At 33.8% G+C, this 23,708-nt stretch overlaps 1 protein-coding gene and 1 long non-coding RNA gene across 2 annotated transcripts in view; both read right to left on the bottom strand.

Moving 5' to 3' along the window:
• Positions 1-321: 321 nt before the first annotated feature.
• On the bottom strand, positions 322-4,366 carry LOC128009390 (uncharacterized). Its single transcript, XR_008181156.1, has 3 exons — positions 3,391-4,366; positions 2,674-2,790; positions 322-1,875 (listed from the first exon to the last, which is right to left on the bottom strand). It is a non-coding gene; the product is annotated as an uncharacterized LOC128009390 (long non-coding RNA).
• A 3,421-nt stretch (positions 4,367-7,787) lies between these two features.
• LOC127996972 (glypican-5-like) overlaps positions 7,788-23,708 on the bottom strand; it is a 235,815-nt gene continuing 219,894 nt past the window's right edge. Inside the window, exon 8 of the mRNA XM_052591992.1 lies at positions 7,788-8,582. Coding sequence (XP_052447952.1) covers positions 8,440-8,582 — 143 coding nt within the window. The 3' untranslated portion in view covers positions 7,788-8,439. The remainder of the gene's footprint in view (positions 8,583-23,708) is intronic.

The following is a 23,708-nucleotide window of genomic DNA, read 5'->3' as shown; positions in this document are numbered from 1 at the left end:
CAAATAATATTTAGTATATTATGTTAATAAAATAATACAATATAATTTTTAGGATCGTTAAGAATTTTTCTGTAATTTTTGTCATGCTATTAAATTATCATTATTTTTTTTTTTTCTCTTGATACTAGGATGAAATATAATTGGGCATTTTCTTGAAGTTTTGTGAGATTTGGTCTAAAAAAATAGTTAATTGTAATTTTCTGAAGCCATACAATTCTTATACTACATTTTCAAGAAATCAAATAAATTTTTAGAAACAAGTCAGCATTCTACATAACTAAATACATGCTAAATACAAACATTCTAAAAATGCTGCACTCTAAAAATGGCTGGGTTAAAAATAACCCAATTGGCAACCCAGCGCTGGGTAAATATTGGACAGAACACGTGCTGGGTTAAAGTAACCCAACATGCTGGTTTACACATTTTAACCCAGCATGCTGGGTTATTGAGAAAACCCAAGTTAGAGTCAGTTTTACCATTTGTGGGTTTGCATTTTTATGATTCTGGGTTATTCTTGCTGGGTTATTCTCATAATTTTACTTTTGCTTAACAAAGCAATCATGGATTAATAAATAATGAAGAATACAGGTAATTTAGACTGTTAAAAAATAATTTTAATGCCATCTGACATTCAAAAATTTGTACCAATGACAAACAATATGGAATTTTTCCTTTTTTTTTTTGTTTCCAGCAAATGCAAAATAAATAAATAAAATAAAAATCACAGAATTACAGTTGCAATAAATAAGAAAATTATTTCTGAGTGACCTGTCTAGCTGTTTAACTATTGCATTTTGACATGTTTAGCTATTTAAATACACAGTGAAATGACATTGACAATTAACATTCTTTAAATTTAAATGTAAAATTATTTAAAGATGTCCTTAAATTTATATCAAGTATATAAAGACTCATATGTAGGTAGATGTGCACTGCTTAGGGTAGTGCAACATATAGTTCACCCAAAAATGAAAATTCTGTCATTTATTACTCAACTTCATGTCGTTACAAACCTGTAAGACCTTCGTTCATCTTCAGAACACAAATTGAAATTCGAGAGGTTTCAGACCAGGGTGAATAATTAATGACAATTTTCATTTTTGGGTGTACTATTGTCAAACACTTAAGCTCTGAAGCAAAGATCTACACCTGAGAGCAGTGTACTCTGCTATAGAGCCTGTCAACGGAAGGACAATTTTCAAAAGGAAATGAGATAAAGACACATTGTGACATAATCCAAACACAATTGCAAATATTGAATAAAAACACTGTTTCAAAAACACAGAACAAAAATTACTGTTTCAGTTTCAAAGTCCCTTTGCAGCTGTATTTTCCATGTATTATGAGTAATAATCCTGTCATATTGATCAAATACTGCATCATAGCAGCTTTACAATATTAAAAAGGAAAATAGTGTGTAATAATGTGAAGGGATAACAGTAAACACTCAGTTTTCAGTTAAAGTCAGTTCATCATTGATTCAGTGATGTATCGTCCCTCTGTGCAATCAAGTCGATGATATCGCTTGATCTTAATGGTCCCCAACTTAGGAAAACCAAGGAACCGAAACTCCATCGGTGACAGAATGGAGAAAAAACCTTGGAAGAAACCAGGCTCAGTTGGGGGCCAGTTCTCCTCTGACCAGACGAAACCAGTAGTTCAATTCCAGGCTGCAGCAAAGTCAGATTGTGCAGAAGAATCATCTGTTTCCTGTGGTCTTGTCCTGGTGGTCCTCTGAGTCTTTACAGAGGATCTGTATCTGGGGCTTTAGTTGTCCTGGTCTCCACTGTCTTTCAGGGCAGTAGAGGTCCTTTCTAGGTGCTGATCCACCATCTGATCTGGATACATACTGGATCTGGTGGCTACGGTGACCTCAGAATAAGAGAGAAACAGACTAATGTTAGCATAGATGCAACATAAGAACAAGTACATGAGGTAATTACCATGTCTGTTTTTTCACTGTGTCGCACGTTACCTGTCAAAACTCAAATGGAATCGCAATTACTTTAGCATCTGAATTTCCAATGATTCACATTGAAAACTGTCAATTTTGCCAGAGGTGGGACCATACTATGGAGAGTGTTTGTATTGGGAGGTGATGTCACTCAAAGACAATTGTGCCAAAATGCTTTGAACAATGGAGGTTAAGGCACTACTAAAGGATGCGTGTTAAAGAACAGACAGATGCGTGTTAAAGAACAGAGATGCGTGTTAAAGAACAGACAGTGCAACCCAGATCTCCTAATATTCTTTGCACCTTACACAATAAATAATTCTGTCATTTTTACCCCAAATGCAGCTACTATAGCCTGCTAACTGTTAGAGCCACATGGTACTATTGGTCAATATTCACCATTAAACTTTTCACCTGAGGAATAAAATATAGGGTAAGATGCAAATAGGTAAATCGGAGTAGAACTGCAATGTTGTTTTGCTGATGTGCAGCAGAGTACAAACAGTGAGAGATTTGGGGTAAAAACTACAGAATATATCCCAATAAAAAACACGCCCCATAGTATAGTCCCACGCTTGACACAAATTGACAGCTTTCTGTGTAAGGCTTTTCAATTGCATTCGGACTATGTCACAATGTATGCGTCCACATGTGGAAAACTGCAATTAAATATACAATTTGCAATTCCTTTTGAAAATTGTCCAGAATATCCTTACCTGTCCATTGATTATGATCAATGCCTGAGAGATCTGCTGGCATTTTTAAATCGCCACAACAATTGTATGGGGTTTTGTGGACTCTGCTCGGTTAAGGAATTCCATGTTTGTTCCAACCTTTAAAATAAAGTAAAAAAAAAAAAAAAAAAAAAAATGGTTTTAATAACAGTGAATCAGTTCAATTAACTGTGTGAAGTTCATCATGAAATTGAGTCCATCATGTTTATGAGTTAAATTCACCTATGAGTTGGTCTTCAGAAGCAGAATATGCTCTAGTGATTGGCTGAAAGTTGTGCTTTCAAACTGTCTAATCAATGGGATGTTCCAGTCATTATAAATCACAGTTTTATGTTAATATCCTGGCTTTATCAAACACTGACAGTCGCTGGCACAGTAAGGGAGATCACACTGAAAGCGCTCAAAGACATTTCTATGACAAGTCACGCAGGTACTGGGTTACTCCGCAGCTTTAAAACAGTCCATATATAAACACTTATAGGTGTACCAAAGTGATAAGGACAAGTCAAAAACACGATCTGTATGTTTATGATGTTTACGCTCATAAATAATGTACATTCTGAACACAAAGTTACTAAGTGCAGCTTTAACTATAGCACGAAATAAAAATATATGTGCGTTTAAGTTACGTGAGGGTTAACGTTAGTTGATTATAACAGACAAGCAATTATGTAAAATGTATAATAAACATGAACTTACCGTTAGACGCCTCAATAAGGCTGCACTCGACGAGTTTTTCTCTCACAAATGTATCCATGTGCTTTTCTGACAGGAAAAAACAACATTTTGAGTTATAACTTGTATGTAAAAAGACTTTATAAACCACAAAAGCATAAAATCACCTCACTAACGCGGCCTACCACACTCGCTGTGCATCCGCGCACTTTGAAATGCCCTGAGACGTCGATTATTTTCCGGGAATCACTTTGTTAGACTGAACCGGTTTATTTGAACTGGATCGTCGGTTCTCTTAGACCTGCGGTCCGACTATATTGCACGTAATTTGTATGATTTACATGTCGATATGGACAACTGCATGCGTTTACATTAGAGCAGAATGTCGTATTCACTTTTTGAACTCATTTCACTCACTTAAATGTCAAATTCGCTTTTCAGTGTCAGAAACTACTTTTTCCTCTATTTTCACAGTTATTCGCATATTTCAGCCATCCGTCACTGTCTGAAACTTAATAAAAACTGTATTAATATGTCGTCTCAGATATCTTAACATGATTATTCGAGTCACGTAACGTAGGTTGGCCGTTTGAGGTGAACAGTTCATCATTTAACGTAAATAATGTTGGCCTGTAACTGTTAGACGTTTAACAGTATTGTTTGCGCAAAAAAAGTTATAATTCTGCCAATTTAAAATAATTATTAAAGAAAAAATTAAATAAACTTACCTTAAAACAGTTGAAAGCCGTGGCTTTGCCCCGTTGTTCCTCCAAAGTGACAGTTGGGGAGCGATTTAAACATCTTCAAGGCGCGTTAAATAACCCAGCGCTGGCCTGAAACAACCCAGCGACGCAACCCAGCAGGTTTAACCCAACACCTGGTAAATTGAAACTACCCAAAAGTGTTTAAAAAGAAATAAAATAACCCAACAAAATGACCCAACATACTCAACCCAACATTTTGGGTTAAAAAATAACCCAGCCGTTTTTAGAGTGTGGGTTATTTGTTTTAACCAAAATGCTGGGTTTAGCTTGTTGGGTCACTTTATTGGGTAATGTTTTATATATGTTTTTACCCAGGTGCTGGGTAGTTTTTCTATAACTCAGCTGCTGGGTCATTTTTACTTTCAATACAAATGATGAACCGAATCACATTCTATTATCTACCCAATGTAACCTGGTATTCTGTGCCAAACCGGTTAAAACTGGATTTGTCAATGGTAATTTATGTGTTCTGTCCAGAGAGAAAACTTTATATTCCTATCAAATTATTACTGTATAAATACGAAAATGTGTGTAGTCTCACATTTTTCCTTTTATTTGTTTAAATGTAAATCCCAGCTAACACTGCATTGGAACGCTAGCCTACTACAAAAGCAGCATTTACCGGATCTACACAATGAAATGCCGGCACCACAGTGGAAGTTTCTCCTTCTGCCTAACGAATGTGTGAACTTTTCTGAAATACAACGCGACTTTGCTTTTATATGCAACAAAGTTTCCATGCGCTCCACTGACTACAAAAGGGGCACTATTAATCTAGTGCGCCATTGTTGCAGCTGTTGTCGTGCTATGGATTTGACGGGATGAAACTTAAAGTGTACATAATTGATTTAAATTTAAGTTTTTTTTTTTTTCTTTGAGTACAAACTTATTAATGAAGTAAAAATGACTTAGTACAGCTTTCAATTTTGATTTTTGAAAATGGTTTTAGAAGAAGCATCATCAATTTGAGATGATGGTTCTCTGTAAATGCGTAGGACTGGAGGTGGATTTGTTCCTCGTGAAGAAAAACAATACAAATAAATAAAATGACTAAATGTGGGAATTGTTTTAAATGTATGACACAAGTCTTCTGCATTTTCAAGTAATCTGAAGAACCCGAACATTGGTAGAAATAACTCAGAAGGAAAGATCTTTCACAGTCCTCTGAGGAGCCCTTTGAAGCTCTTCAAGAAGAGATAAAAAAAAAAAAAAGTGTCCTGAGATTTGGCAGTACATTAATGAGTTCATTTGACCATTTTGGTCACAGTTTTCATTGTCAGAAAGGGCTTCTAGAGAACAAGAGATGAAATGAGGGATTCCTCTGTATTTATCTTCTTCTGGACTTCTGAGACTGTGATACACAAGAGGAAGGAGCACATTTCAAAGTCTAAAAGCCTTTCCTTCCTCGTCAGCGCTGTTCTGTAGACAAACACTGGAGAAAACCGTGTCTGGAGTGACAATAAATGATGCAGTTTGTCTGGTACAGTCTAGTAACTACACATTTTTGTAATGTGACTTATTTTTGACATTCAGTGGGAAAAAGGACTTTGGACTTGTGACTTAACTTAATGCCTAATTTTCTCTGTTTCTCTGTTCACGTACTGTTATTTCACCAACCTGAAAAAGATATTGCTTTCCTCAGTGGGGCATTCAAACTTACGTTTTATATATAAGATTGAGCTGAAGAATGAATGCTGTATCAGACAGAGGTAATGACACTCACTCGCTAATTGTTTGTGGACATCAATCAGCATTGTTTATGGCCATTTTAGGCACATGTTGCATAAAGCAAAATGGTATATCAAATCATTCTGTTATATCTTTCATAACAAAGTTGAGAATATTTTTTATACAAAGTTAAAGCTGCGGTAGGGAACTTTTGACGCTCTAGCGGTTAATAAACAGAACTGCTTGTGTCTTGCGGAAGAACATCGTAGCCGGAACTACTTCTCTCTGTTTATGTCTATGAAGAATCACAAAGGTACTGGGTTACTCCGCCGCGGTATCCCCAAAACAATCTAAAATAGTCCGAATATAAACACTTATTATAGTTGCACCCTAGTGATTTAGGACAAGCTAAAAACACGGTTTGGAAAATGGATTCATGGTGTACTCGCTGATTATATACATTTTTCTACATTTTGAACACAAACAAAGTTACGGACCGCTGCTCTGATTGGTTATTTTTTACCGGGAGCGGATGGATTTTTGCAAATGGCAATAGGACCACTGGGAGGAGCCAGAGGAGCTTGATTTTTTTTTTTTTTTTTACAGATTATCTGTCTCATATTATACTGTCAGGACATAATGACAGGTTTAATAAATATGTAAAAAATATATATATATTTTTTTTTTTACAAAAGTTCCCTACAGCACCTTTAAGTTAAAAATAAAAATGCATTGGGGATTTTATTTATTTATTTATTTTTTATCAGTTTTTATCTTTTCATGTTTGTTTATTTATGGTCCTGGTGTCCTCCACAGAGGACGTAGCATAACGTATGAATAAAATATTTCAAAAATGTTATTTTCCATTCTTTTTCTTATGCTCTTAACAATGTAATGACATGAAAAACTATTAAATCCATCTTTCTTTCTTTTTTTCTTCTTCTGGTTTTTTGTGAGCTTTTAATATAGTAATAAAATAAGCTTTCAATGAATTTGGGCTAACTTCATGTCAAACCAACCAGATTTCAGAAACCTTCCCAACTTAAACTTTTGATTTTGTCAATTTTATTTATCTATTTTTATTTATTTATTTTCTGAAGAAAGACAAACATAGTCACAAAAGCCAAAATATTAAATTTTGTAGTTGAATATTTACGGAGTAATCAACTTTTTTAGATGGAGGTAAACAAAAAAAAAGAGGCAATTTTCACCTGATTCAGAGCCAAATTACAGTGGGGTAAAATTGACTCCAGAAAGATGGCAGCATCATTATATTATTTTGACACAGTGATTGGTAGGTCTATTAGTAAAATCCGTTGACTTCCTTGTTGCATTATATGTATTTTTGGCACTCAGACAGGTACTCTATGTTATATGCAGTTGTTTTGATAAAGGGAAAGAAGATGCATTTCTAGTTTCAATATAATATGTAAGTAAAATGACCCACATTTTGTTTTCGTCCATTGAAAATGGGTAAATTTGAACAATTTGGACATGGAGCTGCATTGAGATCCCCGCATCTCTGGAATTGAACCATATAGGAGCTTTAAAATAAGGATTACAAAAGTAAAGTTTGTTAAGAACCAAAATCAAAAAATATATTAAGATATCTTTAATACTTCCTTAGTTACATGCATGCAAATTTCAATGTGGGGAAAGGGCTTTTTCCCATTTATAGCTGGAGATCTCAGGTTGAGTTGAGACAGAATTATGGCCTTTAATAGTTTGTTAACATGAGTTAATACAATTAGCTAACACAATAAACATTTTTTTTTTTTTTTTTATGCAGAATTTACTCATCTTTTCTGTTTTTTTTAATGCTGTTAGTAAATGTTGAAATAATAACATTAAATAAATGCTATAGAATATATATAAGATAAATGCTATAGAAGTATTATTTATTATACATTTGTTAACTGATGTTAACAAGTTAAAACTTATTATAATATGTTACCAAAATTAACAAAAATTAACTTCATGTGGCAGATATTTAGTGTCATTATCTGTTTATTGTCACCAAGAATAAATACATTGTAATTCAACACATCTTTATACATTTTGTTAAGGTGCGTCGTATGCCATTTCAGATGAAAAAAAAACAACAACAACAACAGTATAGTACATTTAAAAACGCTGAAAAAAATAGGTCATTTAGGTACATGGTACCAAGACGTATTCAAAAAGCAGTACGTGACATCAGAAATATTGCATCATTCCTAATAAAATAAAATAAAAAATGCCGATATGTGCAGTGCTCATTTCAGCTCACAACTATGTTTTGAATATACATCATTAAAGAATTAAATTAATTTCTCTCTAAAAGTGTTAGTCTGAACCCTGTAGAAAATACATTTTCAAGGCTGTAAAGTGTCGGCAGAATATTTAGTAGCCTGTTATGTTTATGATAGAAACTCTTATGATTAAAAAGGTTTATAAAAGGACAGTTTTGTTTCATATTTTTCACTCTCAGTTCATACTCAGTTCTCAATGCATCAATTTTTACAATCCGTTTTAATTCGAGAACATCTCCTCGCTGAAATTACACCCTCAACATTTTAAAGCTGGCATGTATTCTTTTCTTTCCAAGAAACAATGTGAAAAAGCATTCTTGAGACTGGGGTTTAGGCCCAGTTGGCTGATGTTACCCAGACAAGAGCGCAAACGCACATATCGAGACCAGAGCCAGCGGGACAGTTTGTGTTCCTCTCGTGCCAGAATTCATCTGATCAAGGTCTTTGGTTTGTGGGTGATGGAATCGGTGATTGTCGGTATTTTCCGATGTCACTGCAAGAGAAATGAGAAAAATGTAAGTCATTCCACTAGATGTGAACTGGTCAGATGGGATTTTTAAGAACATGTGTTTTCAATGTGATAAATGTGATAAACATGTATTTGGTTCATGCGGCAACATGATTGCATGGCTAAACTTTACCATCATTAATACAGATAAAGCACCAGTTACCGTTATATAATTTGAATGCTAAAAATCAGCCTTTCTTTGTATAATAGTGAAAATAAGAAAACAATAAAAAATTAAATGAAATGGTAATATGCATCAGTTTTATTCCAACCTACATTTCTGTACTCAAAAACAGGTAGAACAGTAGGACAGGATTTGTGTCCTAGAGATCCCGGTTAAGAACAAAATGCATGGGTTGAAAAATTTACACGTTGATTAATTTTTGAACAGATTAGGAGAAATTTAATTACATAACAGCATTACATAATTTGCTGCAGTGAAATTGCTGAGTCCAAACAAATACATCATTTGCTAAAATATGAGTCCTCTATCCATAATATTGCTCTCTGCAGTTGTCTCATCTTAATCAGGAGAAAAATATGCATAGATCAAGCACCATTTACAGGCCAAAATAGTCTAAAACAGTTTTCAACAAACATGTCATTGGGTTTTAATGTGACAGGGATGGACTTTTGCACTGGAGAAAGTTATAATATGGATTTTGGACAGAAGCAATAGTTTAAAGCTAAAATGCATTGATTTTGGATACAAACACACTTTTTTTCTCTCGCTTTATGAGATGTTAATTGATGGACTGGAGTCATGTGTATTACTTGTGGATTATTGTGATGTTTTTATCAGCTGTTTGGATTCTCATTCTGATGGCACCCATTCACTGCAAAATATCCACTGGTGAGCAAGTGATAATGTAATTCTAAATAACTAAATCTGTTCCCATGAAGAAATTCATCTACATATTGGATGACCTGTGGGTGAATCAATTTTAGGCAAATTTTTACTTTTGGTTGAACTTTTCCTTTATATAAATGAACTTTTTCAGCGAAGTTTCTGGGTTTCTCTCCCCATAAATGAAGATGATGCTTGTCAAATTGACAAATTTCAAACGTAATATCTAGCTAGTCAAACTATTGTGTATCCACAATTTTTGCATGCATTTCTTCAAATTGCTATTCCCCTAAATCAAAAATTTGGGGCTTATATAAAATCAAAAGTCAAAATTATAAATAAACTCATTCAAACAAGGCTTGACAGAATCATCATACAGTTGGTTAATTACAAGTTGAAACCATTTGTCAAAAAAACTAAAAATCTAAAAAAAAAAAAAAAAAGATCCGCAGTTTTCACCATACACTCCACATATCCATTAGGCTTTTAAAGTCTCATTCAAATGACTGTACATAACGAATGCTTCATATACTGTAACAAAGTGCACAATGCATAGTTTCCCATCGCTCTAGCCAGAGGAGCTTCACAAGCCAAAAACAACAACTGTCCCTCAGTAAGAACCTGCTCTCAACAAAAGAGCTATGAAATATGTCCAACAATTTTGTCAGTACATTGCACAAACTTTTCAAAACTGAGGAATCATTCAAGACAAGACCTACTCACATTTCTTGGCATTGAACTGCTTGGGAATATTTATTTTAACTCTGATATGTTTGAATTTCCTTGGCGAAACATAATCCATTAATAACGCAGTACAAATTTGGACGGGACTATGCATATTCAAAGAAGAAACAGAAGGTATTGTGAGTTAGACAGCGTTACAAAAGCAGCACACCGCCTTTGCTATAGGGTCAGTGAAAACCACTGACATATCTCCCTCAAGAAGACACAAATCATGTTTGAGCTTTTGTCAAATAAATCAGTGTGGAGTAAAATTAAGCAGATATGGATTTGCAGCTCTGATGTCCCCAGACAGCCATTTTAAAGGGCTGATCGGAGACACACGTCGGGTATTTGGGAACCTGCTGATCCGACTCAAGAAATTGATCCTCGTGCATCTTCAGAAAAGGCTCAGTGAGAAACGCTTGCATCCAATGAGACACTTGTGAGAAAAAACATGCCACTGGCGGTCGAGGTACAAATCCTACACATGCTGGGGCTCTTCAAAGTCCACCGCAGCTTTGTGAACACGCAGAACAAACAAAGGCGAACAGAACAATCCAAGCGTCTCATCTGCACCACTGCTGATTCTGATAGATCTTCAAACCTGAATAACAAAAGCAGATACGGGACGTTTTTTTGTAAACCGACTATGTGATCTGATAAACAATAACCTCAAATGCGTGTGTGGGCTTTTAAGATGTATTCTTGTCATTTATGTTTATTTGCAAAGGATGAATTCTACAATTCATCAACTCTCATTGAACGTTAAAATAAATTAACTGTTGCTGCAAATAAACATCAGTGTTAACATCTTAAAAAAACAATAACAAAAAAAAAAATTGGTAACACTTTAGAATAGGTAACACCTATTAGTTGCTTATTAGCATGCATATTACTAGATTATTAGCCATGTATTAGTGCTAATTAAGAACATATTAATGCCTTATTCTACTTGACCTTATTCTACATCCCTAATCTTACTCAATACCTAAACATAACAATTCAATTCAATTCAATTAAAGTTTATTTGTATAGCGCTTTTTACAATACAAATCATTAGAAAGCAACTTTACAGAAAATTACGTACTACCTTACTAACTATTTATAAGCAGCAAATTAAGAATTTATTGAGGGAAACGTCGTAGTTAAAAGTAAACAAGTGTAACCTATTCTAAAGTGTCACCAAATTATTTTATTAATAACTACATAAATACAAATACCATATACTGTAGTTTCAAAGGGGGCATATATTCATTATATATATATATATATATATATATATATATATATATATATATATATATATATACTTAAAATATATTTAACAAATATTTATTATTTAAAAAAATACAATAAAATAAAATAAACAGAAAATAGCAAGAAAAACAAATATTGAAAATAATTTATAGAAATAAGAAATAATAACATAAAATATCTGTAGATAATACCATAATAGTAACATCATCAATAATATTTTATAAAATAAAATGCAACGATTTGTGTAATATTTTTAAAAGGGAGGCATCTCATCTCTTTGACTGATGTCAAGGGCTGTGTGTCAAATCAAACAGGACGATACTTGAGCTAATTAATCTGTCACTCAGTTAAATTAGACAGATGCCAACATGGGCAGGTTGCGTGACGTGCTCTCAACCTGAAAACTGCAAAAAAGTATTTATTTTAAAATATTTTACAAAAGTAAAATACATACAATCATGGTTCTGCATTGAGTCCAATATAAATTATGCAAAGCAAAATCGGAGCCACTTTGACAACATGTTTGGCTTGAAGTCCAACAGTTAAGATAATGTCACTAAATCAAGCCAATCTCTGCAGTTTCTGTTCTGATTCAGTATGCGTGACTGTTGCGCAGCTGTGTTGGTCATTAGCTTTGTGCTGTGAGTGCTGGCCTGATTCTTCTGTCCCTCTGGACTCTTGTCAGACCCCATTAGGGGGAGGAAGACAAGAGTGATGACCCGTCTCCTCCGATGCATCCCTGCTTTCCTCCGTCTCAGCACAGACGGTGCGGGAATACCAATGATTGGCAGGCGTAATCTGAGAGCTCCTGCTGACTGCGTTCTGGACACGGACAGAATGCATATCAGGCCGAGGGTGAAGACAAACGTCCAGGAAAGCGAATGACGACAAATGGATCAATATTGTTCTAATTAGAATTTAGTGCAGGAGTCTGAAAGAATGGCCCATGTCATCTCTTTTAATCAACTATTAATCAATTACAGACATATCATTGTCAGTTTACATTTCTGTCACATTTAGTAATATGACTCACATTTCGAAATGTAAAAATAAATTTTAATTTAGCAAAAATGAGCTTTCCTAAAGTGCCCCTATTATGCCTTTTTGAATATTACCTGTTATGCAGTGTCTCATGTAGCTGTATGTGAACATAAACTATCTGCAAAGTTGTGAAGCCGACAGTGCACGATAAATAAAGTTATTGTTTATAAAAATAATAATAATAAAAAAAAAAATTAATAAAAAAAAAAATCAGGTCGCAATTGCCTAAACAAATTGTCAGAATTTAGAATCTTATTCGGTTATGGTTCTACATCACAAAGTAACAAATTTGCATAATGTCTGCACACATTCTACATCACCAACTTACCATGCTAAAATTTCAGTGTGGTTAACCTCATGTTGAGGAGACGCTGTATCCTACGCTGTATCGTATTATTTTATTATAAATATATCATTAATTTATTCTTAGTTAATACTACATAACTAACAATTAAGAACATCAACTTAAATATATTTTATTAATAATAGCTTTTTATTTTTAATTAACAATACTAAATAAAAATTATAATATATACTATTATAATATATTATATAATATATTATTATTATAATTTTTAAATAAGAAAAGCTACATTTCTAGTATACATTTTTATTAAAACTTTATTAAAACTTTTTTTTTATAAATTATTATATTCATATTAGATATACATTTTTATATTTATTAAATGTTTATATTTAATATTTAATTAAATTATTATTATTATTATTATTAAATGCGAACTATTTATTATTAATTATTCAATTTTATTTAATATTACAACAGTTGCATAATTTTGTCTTGTCATGTTCACTTTAAACACGTCTTATAAAACGCCAAATGACCAAAAATAAAATAGCCTAGTATTTCAGAAACTATGACAGTTAGGAAACGGAACTGCCTTGCTGTGCTTGTGTAGCAATACAGCCATCTCCAATTTATCCTTAGTGAGTGAACCTGATGACCTTTTTGGCCCAGTTGATTTTTTTTACAGTCTCTTCAGGGACAGAAATGCAAAAACACGTTTCTGTGCCTGCATAAACCAATGTTATAAAGCAAGCATTAGCACCAGAAGAGGCTCAGATAATGCAGCAAAGACAAAGTTGGAGGCTGATGTGAAATCAATCCTAGTTAAATCTCTCAGACCTCAGAGAACAATGATCAATAACACAACAACAGGGAAGAATAAGAGCAGAATAAAGAGGCTGTCGTGGGTGTGGATGGAGGAAGTGAGTTGTGTCTTCTCTTACACTACATGCCCACTGAATTTCCACACAGGAACAAACACAAACAGAAACTGTAAAGAAATATCCAGCAAATCTTTCAATTTAAATATGCAATTACATAAATACCCTCAAGTTTATCATCTCGTCACAGGTTTTTTGATCCACAAATGCCTACCTGTATATAAATCAAATCAACGTTATCTAAAAGCAACGTGTCCAGCTCTTTCATGGGAGCAATGTAAACATTTCCAAAACTGAAAGTATAATCTTAAGAATTTCTGTGTTGATGATACATTTCTTCATATGCTCTTCATGAAATAACGTGCCATGGTGCCAGAAATGCAATCTCTCAGTGTGAAACACAGATCGAAAAAAGAACAAAAAAACCTCCAGCTGTGAACATGTAGAAATGCACAGGTAATTCATCCAGTCAAACAAAACACCACTGGTATAACCCTTTCAGAAATCATGTTCCATAGCAAAAAAAGAAAATAATATATGATCGATTTTAAAGGTGTGACAACATCCAGATTCATATTAACAATTTTAGATTAAAATGCAGTTACCATTTATTTTAGCATATGCATTGTTATAATAGAAATATACAATTAAAAACAAATAATATACATTGAGTTTTATAGTGATTTTATTGTAAAGTATTAAAATACACAGTACAAAATACACACATTGCTATGTATGCACTTTTTTTTTTTTTTTTTGCCAAAGTAATTGCTCTTTTTTGCCATATATAATGCAGCTAAAAGCATTTCCTAAATAATTGTACATTTCCTGAATAAATATTTATTTATTTTTATTGAATGTTAAAATCTTTTTTGGCAGTGTGAAAGAACGAAAAACAAACCAAATATGACTCTATATCTTAAGAAAACAGATGGTAGTGAAATGCGTCCTGCAGGCAGCTGTGATTCTGCTTTGGGAATCAGCACTGCTGTTCTCTTAAGGTCAGTGGAATCAGTGACTGTAAGCTCCCAGCGCTGAACTCTCTCACGCGGCAGCTGGAAAACACTCCACAGACTGCGAATCACAGCACTTCCATTCAAACGCCAATACAAAAGCAGCCAAACACTATTCAGGGAGGAAAAGCTGAAGGCTGACAAGATTAGTCTGGGTTCCACTTCACTCTTTTTTGACGTATACTTGCCACTCTATGCTTAAAAGTCGGTGATGAAAAGTAATTTTATATGAAATCATATTACGTTATATTAAATGCCAGTAAAGTGTCTACTTTAATGTTTCAAATAACCTTTGTGAAAATAAAATATTGGGGAAAATAATGTTCCATTTTCATTCAGTGTAACATATATTTACATAAAAATTAAGCAACATACTTATTCTGACCTGTACTTGTTAAGTACAGGTCAAATTATAATTACTTGTTGAATTATATCGAAGAAACAGTTATCATACTTAATTTTATTCTATTTTAAGCAATTGAAACTTGTAGGTGACAAATGAGAAAAAAACCTAGTGGTTTGAAGGTTTGAATGGTTTTCATTGCAGGTAAACTTTTACGTCTCCCTCCTGCATAATCTGTCTTTCTTTTTCTCTTTCTAGCTTGAAATCAGTCCACAGACAATTTGCGGAATATCATTTTTTAAATAATTCTAGCTCGAGAACTTGCGTAATTTCCTTATCACTTCTCGCGTGTGTTGTGAAATGTTGTTTGCAGACCAGAGTTGTCGGCGATTCTTCCTATTGTGAAGTCATGCAAATGTGAAACCCTTGTTGCCGATCCATCGTGTAATGTGAACACAGCAGCAACTGAATGCTACCCCAGGTAGTCACGCAGTGTGTAAACAATGGTGATCCGACAAGTTTGAAAATCGTGCAGTGTGAACTCGGCATTAGGCTTTTGCATCTGAACTCTCCATACATACATACATATATATATATATATATATATATATATATATATATATATATATATATATATATATTATCATATTCCTGGATTTATTTTTATTATCATTATTTTATTGTAAATGATCAAATCAGAGGTTTCACTGATTTTCACTGTACATAAAAAACAAAATAATAATAAAAAATAAATAATGCATTTTCCACAAATCCTGGCTATGTACCAACACAATAGTGCCACGGTTCTTAATGAAGTAACCATAGAAACTGGTATTTCTGTAGAAGCTATGTTTACAATTATCAATTATTGTACGGCTTTAGTCTCGTGGGTAGAAATGCTAGATTTTCTGAGTATCGTCCGTACTGCAGGATATACTGCAGAGAACAAACATCTACACACAACAGCACACAATTATACAACTATTAATTAGAAAGTATGTAACAAGCTTAAATATTTGAAATCAACTTATCAGCTGTTAGAAAACAACAAGCCAACCTACATTCAGCAGACTGAGGCTTATTAATGAAGATGGATAACATGAGGAGAAGACAGAATGAAAGGGGAGTGCTGGAGCTGTGTGTTTTCACTGGAGGAGGGCGTGGAGAGGAAGCCATGCAGATCAATGCCACCTGAGAGCCGTGTGAAGCTGCCAGAACACTCCACGGCCTCTGGAGTCTCTGCTCAATGCATTCACACGACCCTGCAGGACAGAGCTCAATATTGCCACTGTCGAGTATCGCTGGCACCGTGGATGCATTTTGTCTCCTGTGCGTGCTGTGATTCGGTTAATTCTGCTCCAGGAGCTTTGTTGATGTGCTGTTTATTGTAATGGGTGTGAACAGAGGGGAAAACGGACAATTTATTATTCTAGCAGTTCACAGCTAATGCTTTCACTTGTGAAATTGAATATAATAATAATAATACAAATAATAGAAGTGAACAACTAACTGATATAAAATATGTTACTAATACCAATATATATATATATATATATATATATATATATATATATATATATATATATATATATATATATATATATATATATATACACCTTTATGGTCTCTTAAAAATACTTTGACAACTATCTGAAATAAAGTAAGCTGAGGTTTAATGTGTAATATTTTTGAGAATCTGTTTAAGAAATGCAATGTAACAAACAAAACTTTTTTTCAGTTGGGTATAAAATTCACCATTATGTTTTAATTACCTTAGAATAAGCCATTTTTATCTACATACCGTACACTGCGGGTCCCCCTCCATGGTTAAGTTGCCATTTTCTGCTGTCATGTTTCTACAGTAGCCCTAAATGGACAAACTACTCTACACAGTGTGTTTAGTCACTGATGTTCTTGTTATTTTCTTCCTCGTGTTTTTAGACGCAGCTTGCATTGTCCCTAAGTTGAATATGCACAAACAAGTAGTTTAATGGTAGTTGTCGTGTGCTTTCTTAGAAGCAGAAGTCTTTTATAGAAGTATGAAGAGAAAGAACTATTTGAGCGAACATCTACCTGTCCCTATTCCTGTTACCTGCAGTGTGTACTCTGGTTGTGTCTGACTCTACAAACGTGGAGAAAAATGTCTGCTAACCAGTGTTGTGCAAGTTACTTCCAAACTGTAATACATTATATATTACTTGTTACTGTTATTTAAAAGTAATTCCCTACACGGTTTGCAGTTTAACGTACCTGTTTATTTATTTAATTATTTATTTATTTATTATTATTATTATATTCAATTTCACAAGTGAAAGCATTAGCTGTGAACTGCTAAACCAGAGTATGCTTTCACTTGTGAAATTGAATATAATAATAATAATACAAATAATAGAAGTGAACAACTAACTGATATAAAATATGTTACTAATACCAATATATATATATATATATATATATATATATATATATATATATATATATATATATATATATATATATATATATATATATATATATACCTTTATGGTCTCTTAAAAATACTTTGACAACTATCTGAAATAAAGTAAGCTGAGGTTTAATGTGTAATATTTTTGAGAATCTACCTGCAGTGTGTACTCTGGTTGTGTCTGACTCTACAAACGTGGAGAAAAATGTCTGCTAACCAGTGTTGTGCAGTTTAACGTACCTGTTTATTTATTTAATTATTTATTTATTTTTGCTATTTATTTGTTTTTTAAAAAAAGGGAAAAATTAGACGTGAAATAAAACTCCACACTTCTGTATTGGGCTGGGCGATCTGAGGAAAAATTAATATCTCTCTATTTTTTGTCTGATTTGTGGTATAATGTAGTCTATATCTTGGTATTTTGGATTTGGATTAAACAAATAAAGTGAATGTAAGCATATAGGCATATATTAGGGTTAAAATCTCATTACATTGTAACATAACATTGCAATCTAATGTGTATATATATATATATATATCTATATATATATATATATATATATATATATATATATATATATATATATATATATATATATATATATATTAAAGCAGAAGTTAAAGAATATTAAAAAGCACAGACTGAGTAAAAAGGCTATTTTGATTACCCCATTACACTTTACAGTTAGTGCTATCATACAAATACACTTACTTATAGGTTTAAAATTCTACATTTCACATTTAATGTCCAACTATAAATATTTCAGCAAAATGTATACATTAGAATTATTGCGCTCCTGTTTCATTGAGCTCATCTGTTTGGCGCGCATGCGCGGCTGCGCTCGACTAGCGGAGAATCGCTGAAGCAAAAGCTCATGCACTTCTGACAGCAAAATGGAAATATTTCCATTGTTTTTTTTAACATTTACAGATGGAGAATATACCTTTGCAATGTAAGTTATCCATTAAGGAAAACAGCACATCTCAAACACGTCTCTCAGTCTCTGTCAGCCTCACACGCAGTCTTTCTGTCAGAGCTTCTAACGGGGCGAGCGCGAGCCGCTTTGAACTGAAACTATAAACTATAGGCTACTAGGAAAGAAATAAAACGCAGAAATTATTTAAATGCAAAACAAACACCACAAGCAGCTACTGACTGACCACGAACAGGAAATATGATTTATTTGATTCATATTTCGATTCGTTAATGTCTTCCTGTCTTTCGTTTTTTTCTTTGAAAAATACAATTTTGGGCTAAAAGTGCGTAACGCAAACATTACTGAACATGTACCGAGTAAAATATTACTGAAAATTGATTAGTAATGCCTTACACTACTGCATTACAGCAAAAAGTAATATGTTACTGTAATGCATTACTTTTGTAACTTTAAGCAGTGTAGTTATTTACCATTATGTTAGCTAGTTCCTTCATTACTCTCACCTTGTACTAACTAGCATGCAAAAAGCTAGGTAAAGCCAGCAAATAAAACATTAACACAATGATGAATATGTAATCTGAATCTACAATTTTCATAGTCATGAAAATAAAGAAAACTCTGAATGAGAAGGTGTGTCCAAACTTTTGGTCTGTACTGTATGTATATATATATATATGGAGATTTTTTAATTATCATTAAAACCGTGACGGAACTCCAAAGAGAAAGGAAAACTTGAAATCACATCATATGGCCCCTTTACGCCCCATAATACCAGCATAAATGTATTATGAAGACGAAATGGAAGGTTGATGCAACTCGTGTGCAACACTAAAAGTTCACACAGTATGGAAGCGTCTATATTTGCTCATGGTGATGTGGTCAGTCATAACTAAGCACAGAAAAAAATAAAAATAAAATAAAGGAAAAAGGCGATTCATATTATATTAATATTCAAAATACAATCTCTGCACTTTCTGTGACACAATCTGTCATGGGAGACACATCAAGGGCCACTGCGTCATTAGCAATATGGCTTTATGCTGTTAAGGAAGTAAAGTAGGCTAGAAAAAAAAATAAAAAAATCCACAATGAATAAATACCTGGCTGCAACACACTTTTATTCTGGTGAGGTAGAGGCAGAGAGACGTGACACACATACTGCTCCATACGGCCATTACTTCACTGTCAATCACACGGTCCACGCAGGAAAGTTAGTCCTGACCTTGCTGATGAATATGAGAAAAATGACCGAACTTCTAGGGTTTGATAGATGATTGAAGGGACACATCACTCATCCGGACCTCGACTCGTGCCAATGCATCTTAGCATTGGTCACGTTCACCTGAGGGAAGCACTGGAAGGCTATATTCAAATTCTACAACATGCGTCATTTTCCTTAGAACAACATTAATCGGGACCTGCTGCTTGGATCTGCTCACCCTGAACATCAGAACATGGGTTTCTTGTAAATAATTGTAAAATTCCCTCATGATGCATTTATGTAGCTTTGATGGCGATAAAATAGACACTTAAGTTAATTTCACTTTTTAACTTCACAACAAAGACAAAAGAAGATCTTATAAAGGGGGATCTTAAAGCCCAACAGCAGGAAAGCAGCTCTGAAAGGCTCCATGTTTGAAGGCCACGATAAAAACAAGGACCTTCAAAGGCTATGACCCTCTCAAAAGTGGGCAATAGTGGGAAGGATGAGTAGCAGAGGAAAGCAGAGACGTTGCATCTTTCATGAGATCCAGTAATCCAGGTCAAACCAGAATGACTTCCCTTGATATCGGCTGTGGCAACCCCTCCTAATCAAAAATCGCATCGGACTGCAACCATCTGGGTTCTGCTCCCAGCGCTTTCGTTCAGATGAACTCAATACAAAGGAACATCGCATTCACTTGTTGAAATAAAAACACCTGTGCACAAATCTAATAAATTGCTATTGATTTGCAGAATCCAAGCTGAGCATTTTTATACCTGTGTTTTGTTCTGAAAACTTTATTTTGCACATTATCAACATTTATTTCTAATTTAGAACCCTATTCAATCTTTCTTCTTCTTCTTCTTCTTCTTCTTCTTCTTTCTTTTTCCCCCTTCTGTATTAATTTTCCTGGATTTATTATTTATTTATTTATTATTTTTATTCTGTTTTAGAGGTCAAATTAAATTTTGGTAATCATCATTTACTCATGGTTGATTCTCATAATATATACATCATATCATATATTTAATATATATTATACATATATATAAAAGTGCAGTCTTAGAAATGATGGCTTTGCAACTAGCCAAAATAACTTTTTTCATATTTTATTTTTGTATCAGTGAACATTTATTACTTGTTTTATTTTATTATTTTTTTAGCTTCAGTTTTACCTATAAAAGGCTGGTTTGGAATTAGTGAGTAATTGGTGACAGAATTTTTATTTTACTTTATTTTACCATTAATTATTATAACTCTTGTAACTGTAATTCTTGTTTTTGATACCTTTATGATGCTTAAGGTTCATCTAAGCATCTTACAATCCAGAACAAAGTACAGCAAACACGTTCAGTACAGTTTGAACACTTCAACAGCAAAACAGACTCCATCGGTTGTCACGAACGTGGTTCCACCCCAAAAGATATTCATCAGCTCATTAGCATATCGGCCTCGGTGGGATATTTTTGCATAAAATCACATTTGCATAATGAATTAAGGTTTTCCCATTTACTTAATTCTTTTTCTTGTTAACCTCTTATTAACCTTTTTAATAACAGTCTTGGCACTTGGATCACACAGAGACTTGTCCCAAATTCATTAAACAACAGGGCAGAATTCTTACTCACCTCATTAAGCTGAAAACCAATGATGTTGCTATTAAAGTTCAGTCTAATGTTTTCCTGACTAATGGGAAACTGTTGGGTAAAATTGATCCCAAGTGCCTCTATTTATTTTCCCCAAAACACGATGTGGAAAACATTTGGTGTTCATTGGAAATTGCTCTATCAGGCATCAAAACACGATCTGCAATCGTGCAGCAGATCAGCGATAATCTTTTGGGTTTTAATGAACACATGATACTTTTACACCTAACAGTTTGCAGTTCCAGCACAGTTATATTTTGTGCAAGAAACGGCATCATTTTTTATTTACTCAAACCTGATTTATTTATCTTCGCTCACCAAGTAGTCTCTCATCCTCACTCCAGCACCAGCACCGGCAAAATATCAAAAGCCAGCGATTCTGTTTCATCCTCTTAAGTTACAAAGTTCTGAATTTTAATGACGGGCAATTTTCAAGCTGCCTCGTCCGTAATGAACCCATCATACGGTAGCCTGTAAATGCTCCACGCTATGCTATTTTGAGGGAAACAAAAAGAAAACTTGAGCAAATAACTAAAATAAAATAAACAGGGTTTAGCTGATCTATTTCAATCCTCTTTAGTCTTTAACTAAAATTTGGAATGGATGCAATAAATGTTCATATTGTTTCATATACTTTTTGAACACTTACTCAAAGTCACAAATAGATGAAAGAAAAGTGACATACAGAAAAAGTTAAAGTCTTTAAGCACAGAATGACTTACAGTATATGAAGAAAAGTAAATAAAATATGGCCCATGTAGTGTATTAATACAAATTAATTTTCTGTATCGATTTTTTAAAGACGTTTCACCTGTATTTTGTGTGTGTGTGTGTGTGAGAGAGAGAGAGAATATACTATACTATACTTTACTAGTTTATAAAATTAGAATGTTAATGTATTTTACTTTTTTTTTGCCATAAAACAAGGAAACATATTAATTTTTTATCATTTATCATTAAAACAATAAACGAATGCAAAAAAAAAAACTGCAATTAAATAAGTATTTTTGCTTTTAAAATTCTAATATGTTAGTTTCTAATGCATTTGTTGCCTCTATAACAAAAAAAAAAAAAAAAATCAGCAAGCAAAGAGACAAACATAATAAACAGTCTGTTATTTGTTTTAAATATATTTAAGTAAGCAAATAATATAATATAATATAATATAATATAATGAGCAACATCACCCTTGTTCCCATGTGATATCGCTCTATATCAGGATGGCTTTAATTTGGTTCTAGGCAGTGTTCGAACTATACCGTGTCCTCTGGGGGAGCCCACTTTTTTTTTCTTTTTTTTTGGGGGGGGGGGGGGGGGGGGGGGTATGCACTTGCGTGTGCCTCAAATAAGGACAGCTACAAGTGAATGCACTATTATTAGATTTTATCGACACGAGTGCCTCAAAAAACTTACAATGACTTACAAAGATACATAACAGCTACAACTGTATGCATTACTTTATATATATATATATATATATATATATATATATATATATATATATATATATATATATATGTATATATACTTTATCAACACAAGTTGATAGGTCAAACAGCAAACAAACAGCCACCCACAAAAAGCCTGTATATATATATTTTTTCGCAACTTGTTCTGAGCAGCGCTGCTTATTTCCCCATTAATCCACTCCTCAAACAAGTGCGTGCCAGGTAACTTTTCAGACAGAAGAAGGTTTTTTGCATCCCTACAAGAGATGCTCCTCAAGCTTCCATCCTTAAAAAACAGCCATGTCAATCAATCACCTTTATTTATATAGTGCTTTAAACAAAATACATTGCGCCAAAGCACTGAACAACATTCATTTGGAAAACAGTGTCTCAATAATGCAAAATGATAGTTAAAGGCAGTTCATCATTGAATTCATTGATGTCATCTCTGTTCAGTTGAAATAGTGTCTGTTTTAATTTGCAATCAAGTCAACGATATCGCTGTAGATGAAGTGACCCCAACTAAGCAAGCCAGAGGCGACAGCGGCAAGGAACCGAAACTCCATCGGTGACAGAATGGAGAAAAAAACCTTGGGAGAAACCAGGCTCAGTTGGGGGGCCAGTTCTCCTCTGACCAGACGAAACCAGTAGTTCAATTCCAGGCTGCAGCAAAGTCAGATTGTGCAGAAGAATCATCTGTTTCCTGTGGTCTTGTCCTGGTGCTCCTCTGAGACAAGGTCTTTACAGGGGATCTGTATCTGGGGCTCTAGTTGTCCTGGTCTCCGCTGTCTTTCAGGGCAGTAGAGGTCCTTTCTAGGTGCTGATCCACCATCTGGTCTGGATACGTACTGGATCCGGGTGACTGCAGTGACCCTCTGATCTGGACACAGACTGGATCTGGTGGCTACGGTGACCTCGGAATAAGAGTGAAACAGACAAATATTAGCGTAGATGCCATTCTTCTAATGATGTAGAAAGTACGGTGTTATGTGAAGTGTTCCGGTTCCAGTTTACCTAATT

The sequence above is a fragment of the Carassius gibelio genome, chromosome A1 (assembly GCF_023724105.1).
Source record: "Carassius gibelio isolate Cgi1373 ecotype wild population from Czech Republic chromosome A1, carGib1.2-hapl.c, whole genome shotgun sequence".
Taxonomy (NCBI): domain Eukaryota; kingdom Metazoa; phylum Chordata; class Actinopteri; order Cypriniformes; family Cyprinidae; genus Carassius; species Carassius gibelio.
The sequence above is the reverse complement of the archived record's forward strand: the minus strand, read 5'-3'. Positions and strand labels throughout refer to the sequence as shown.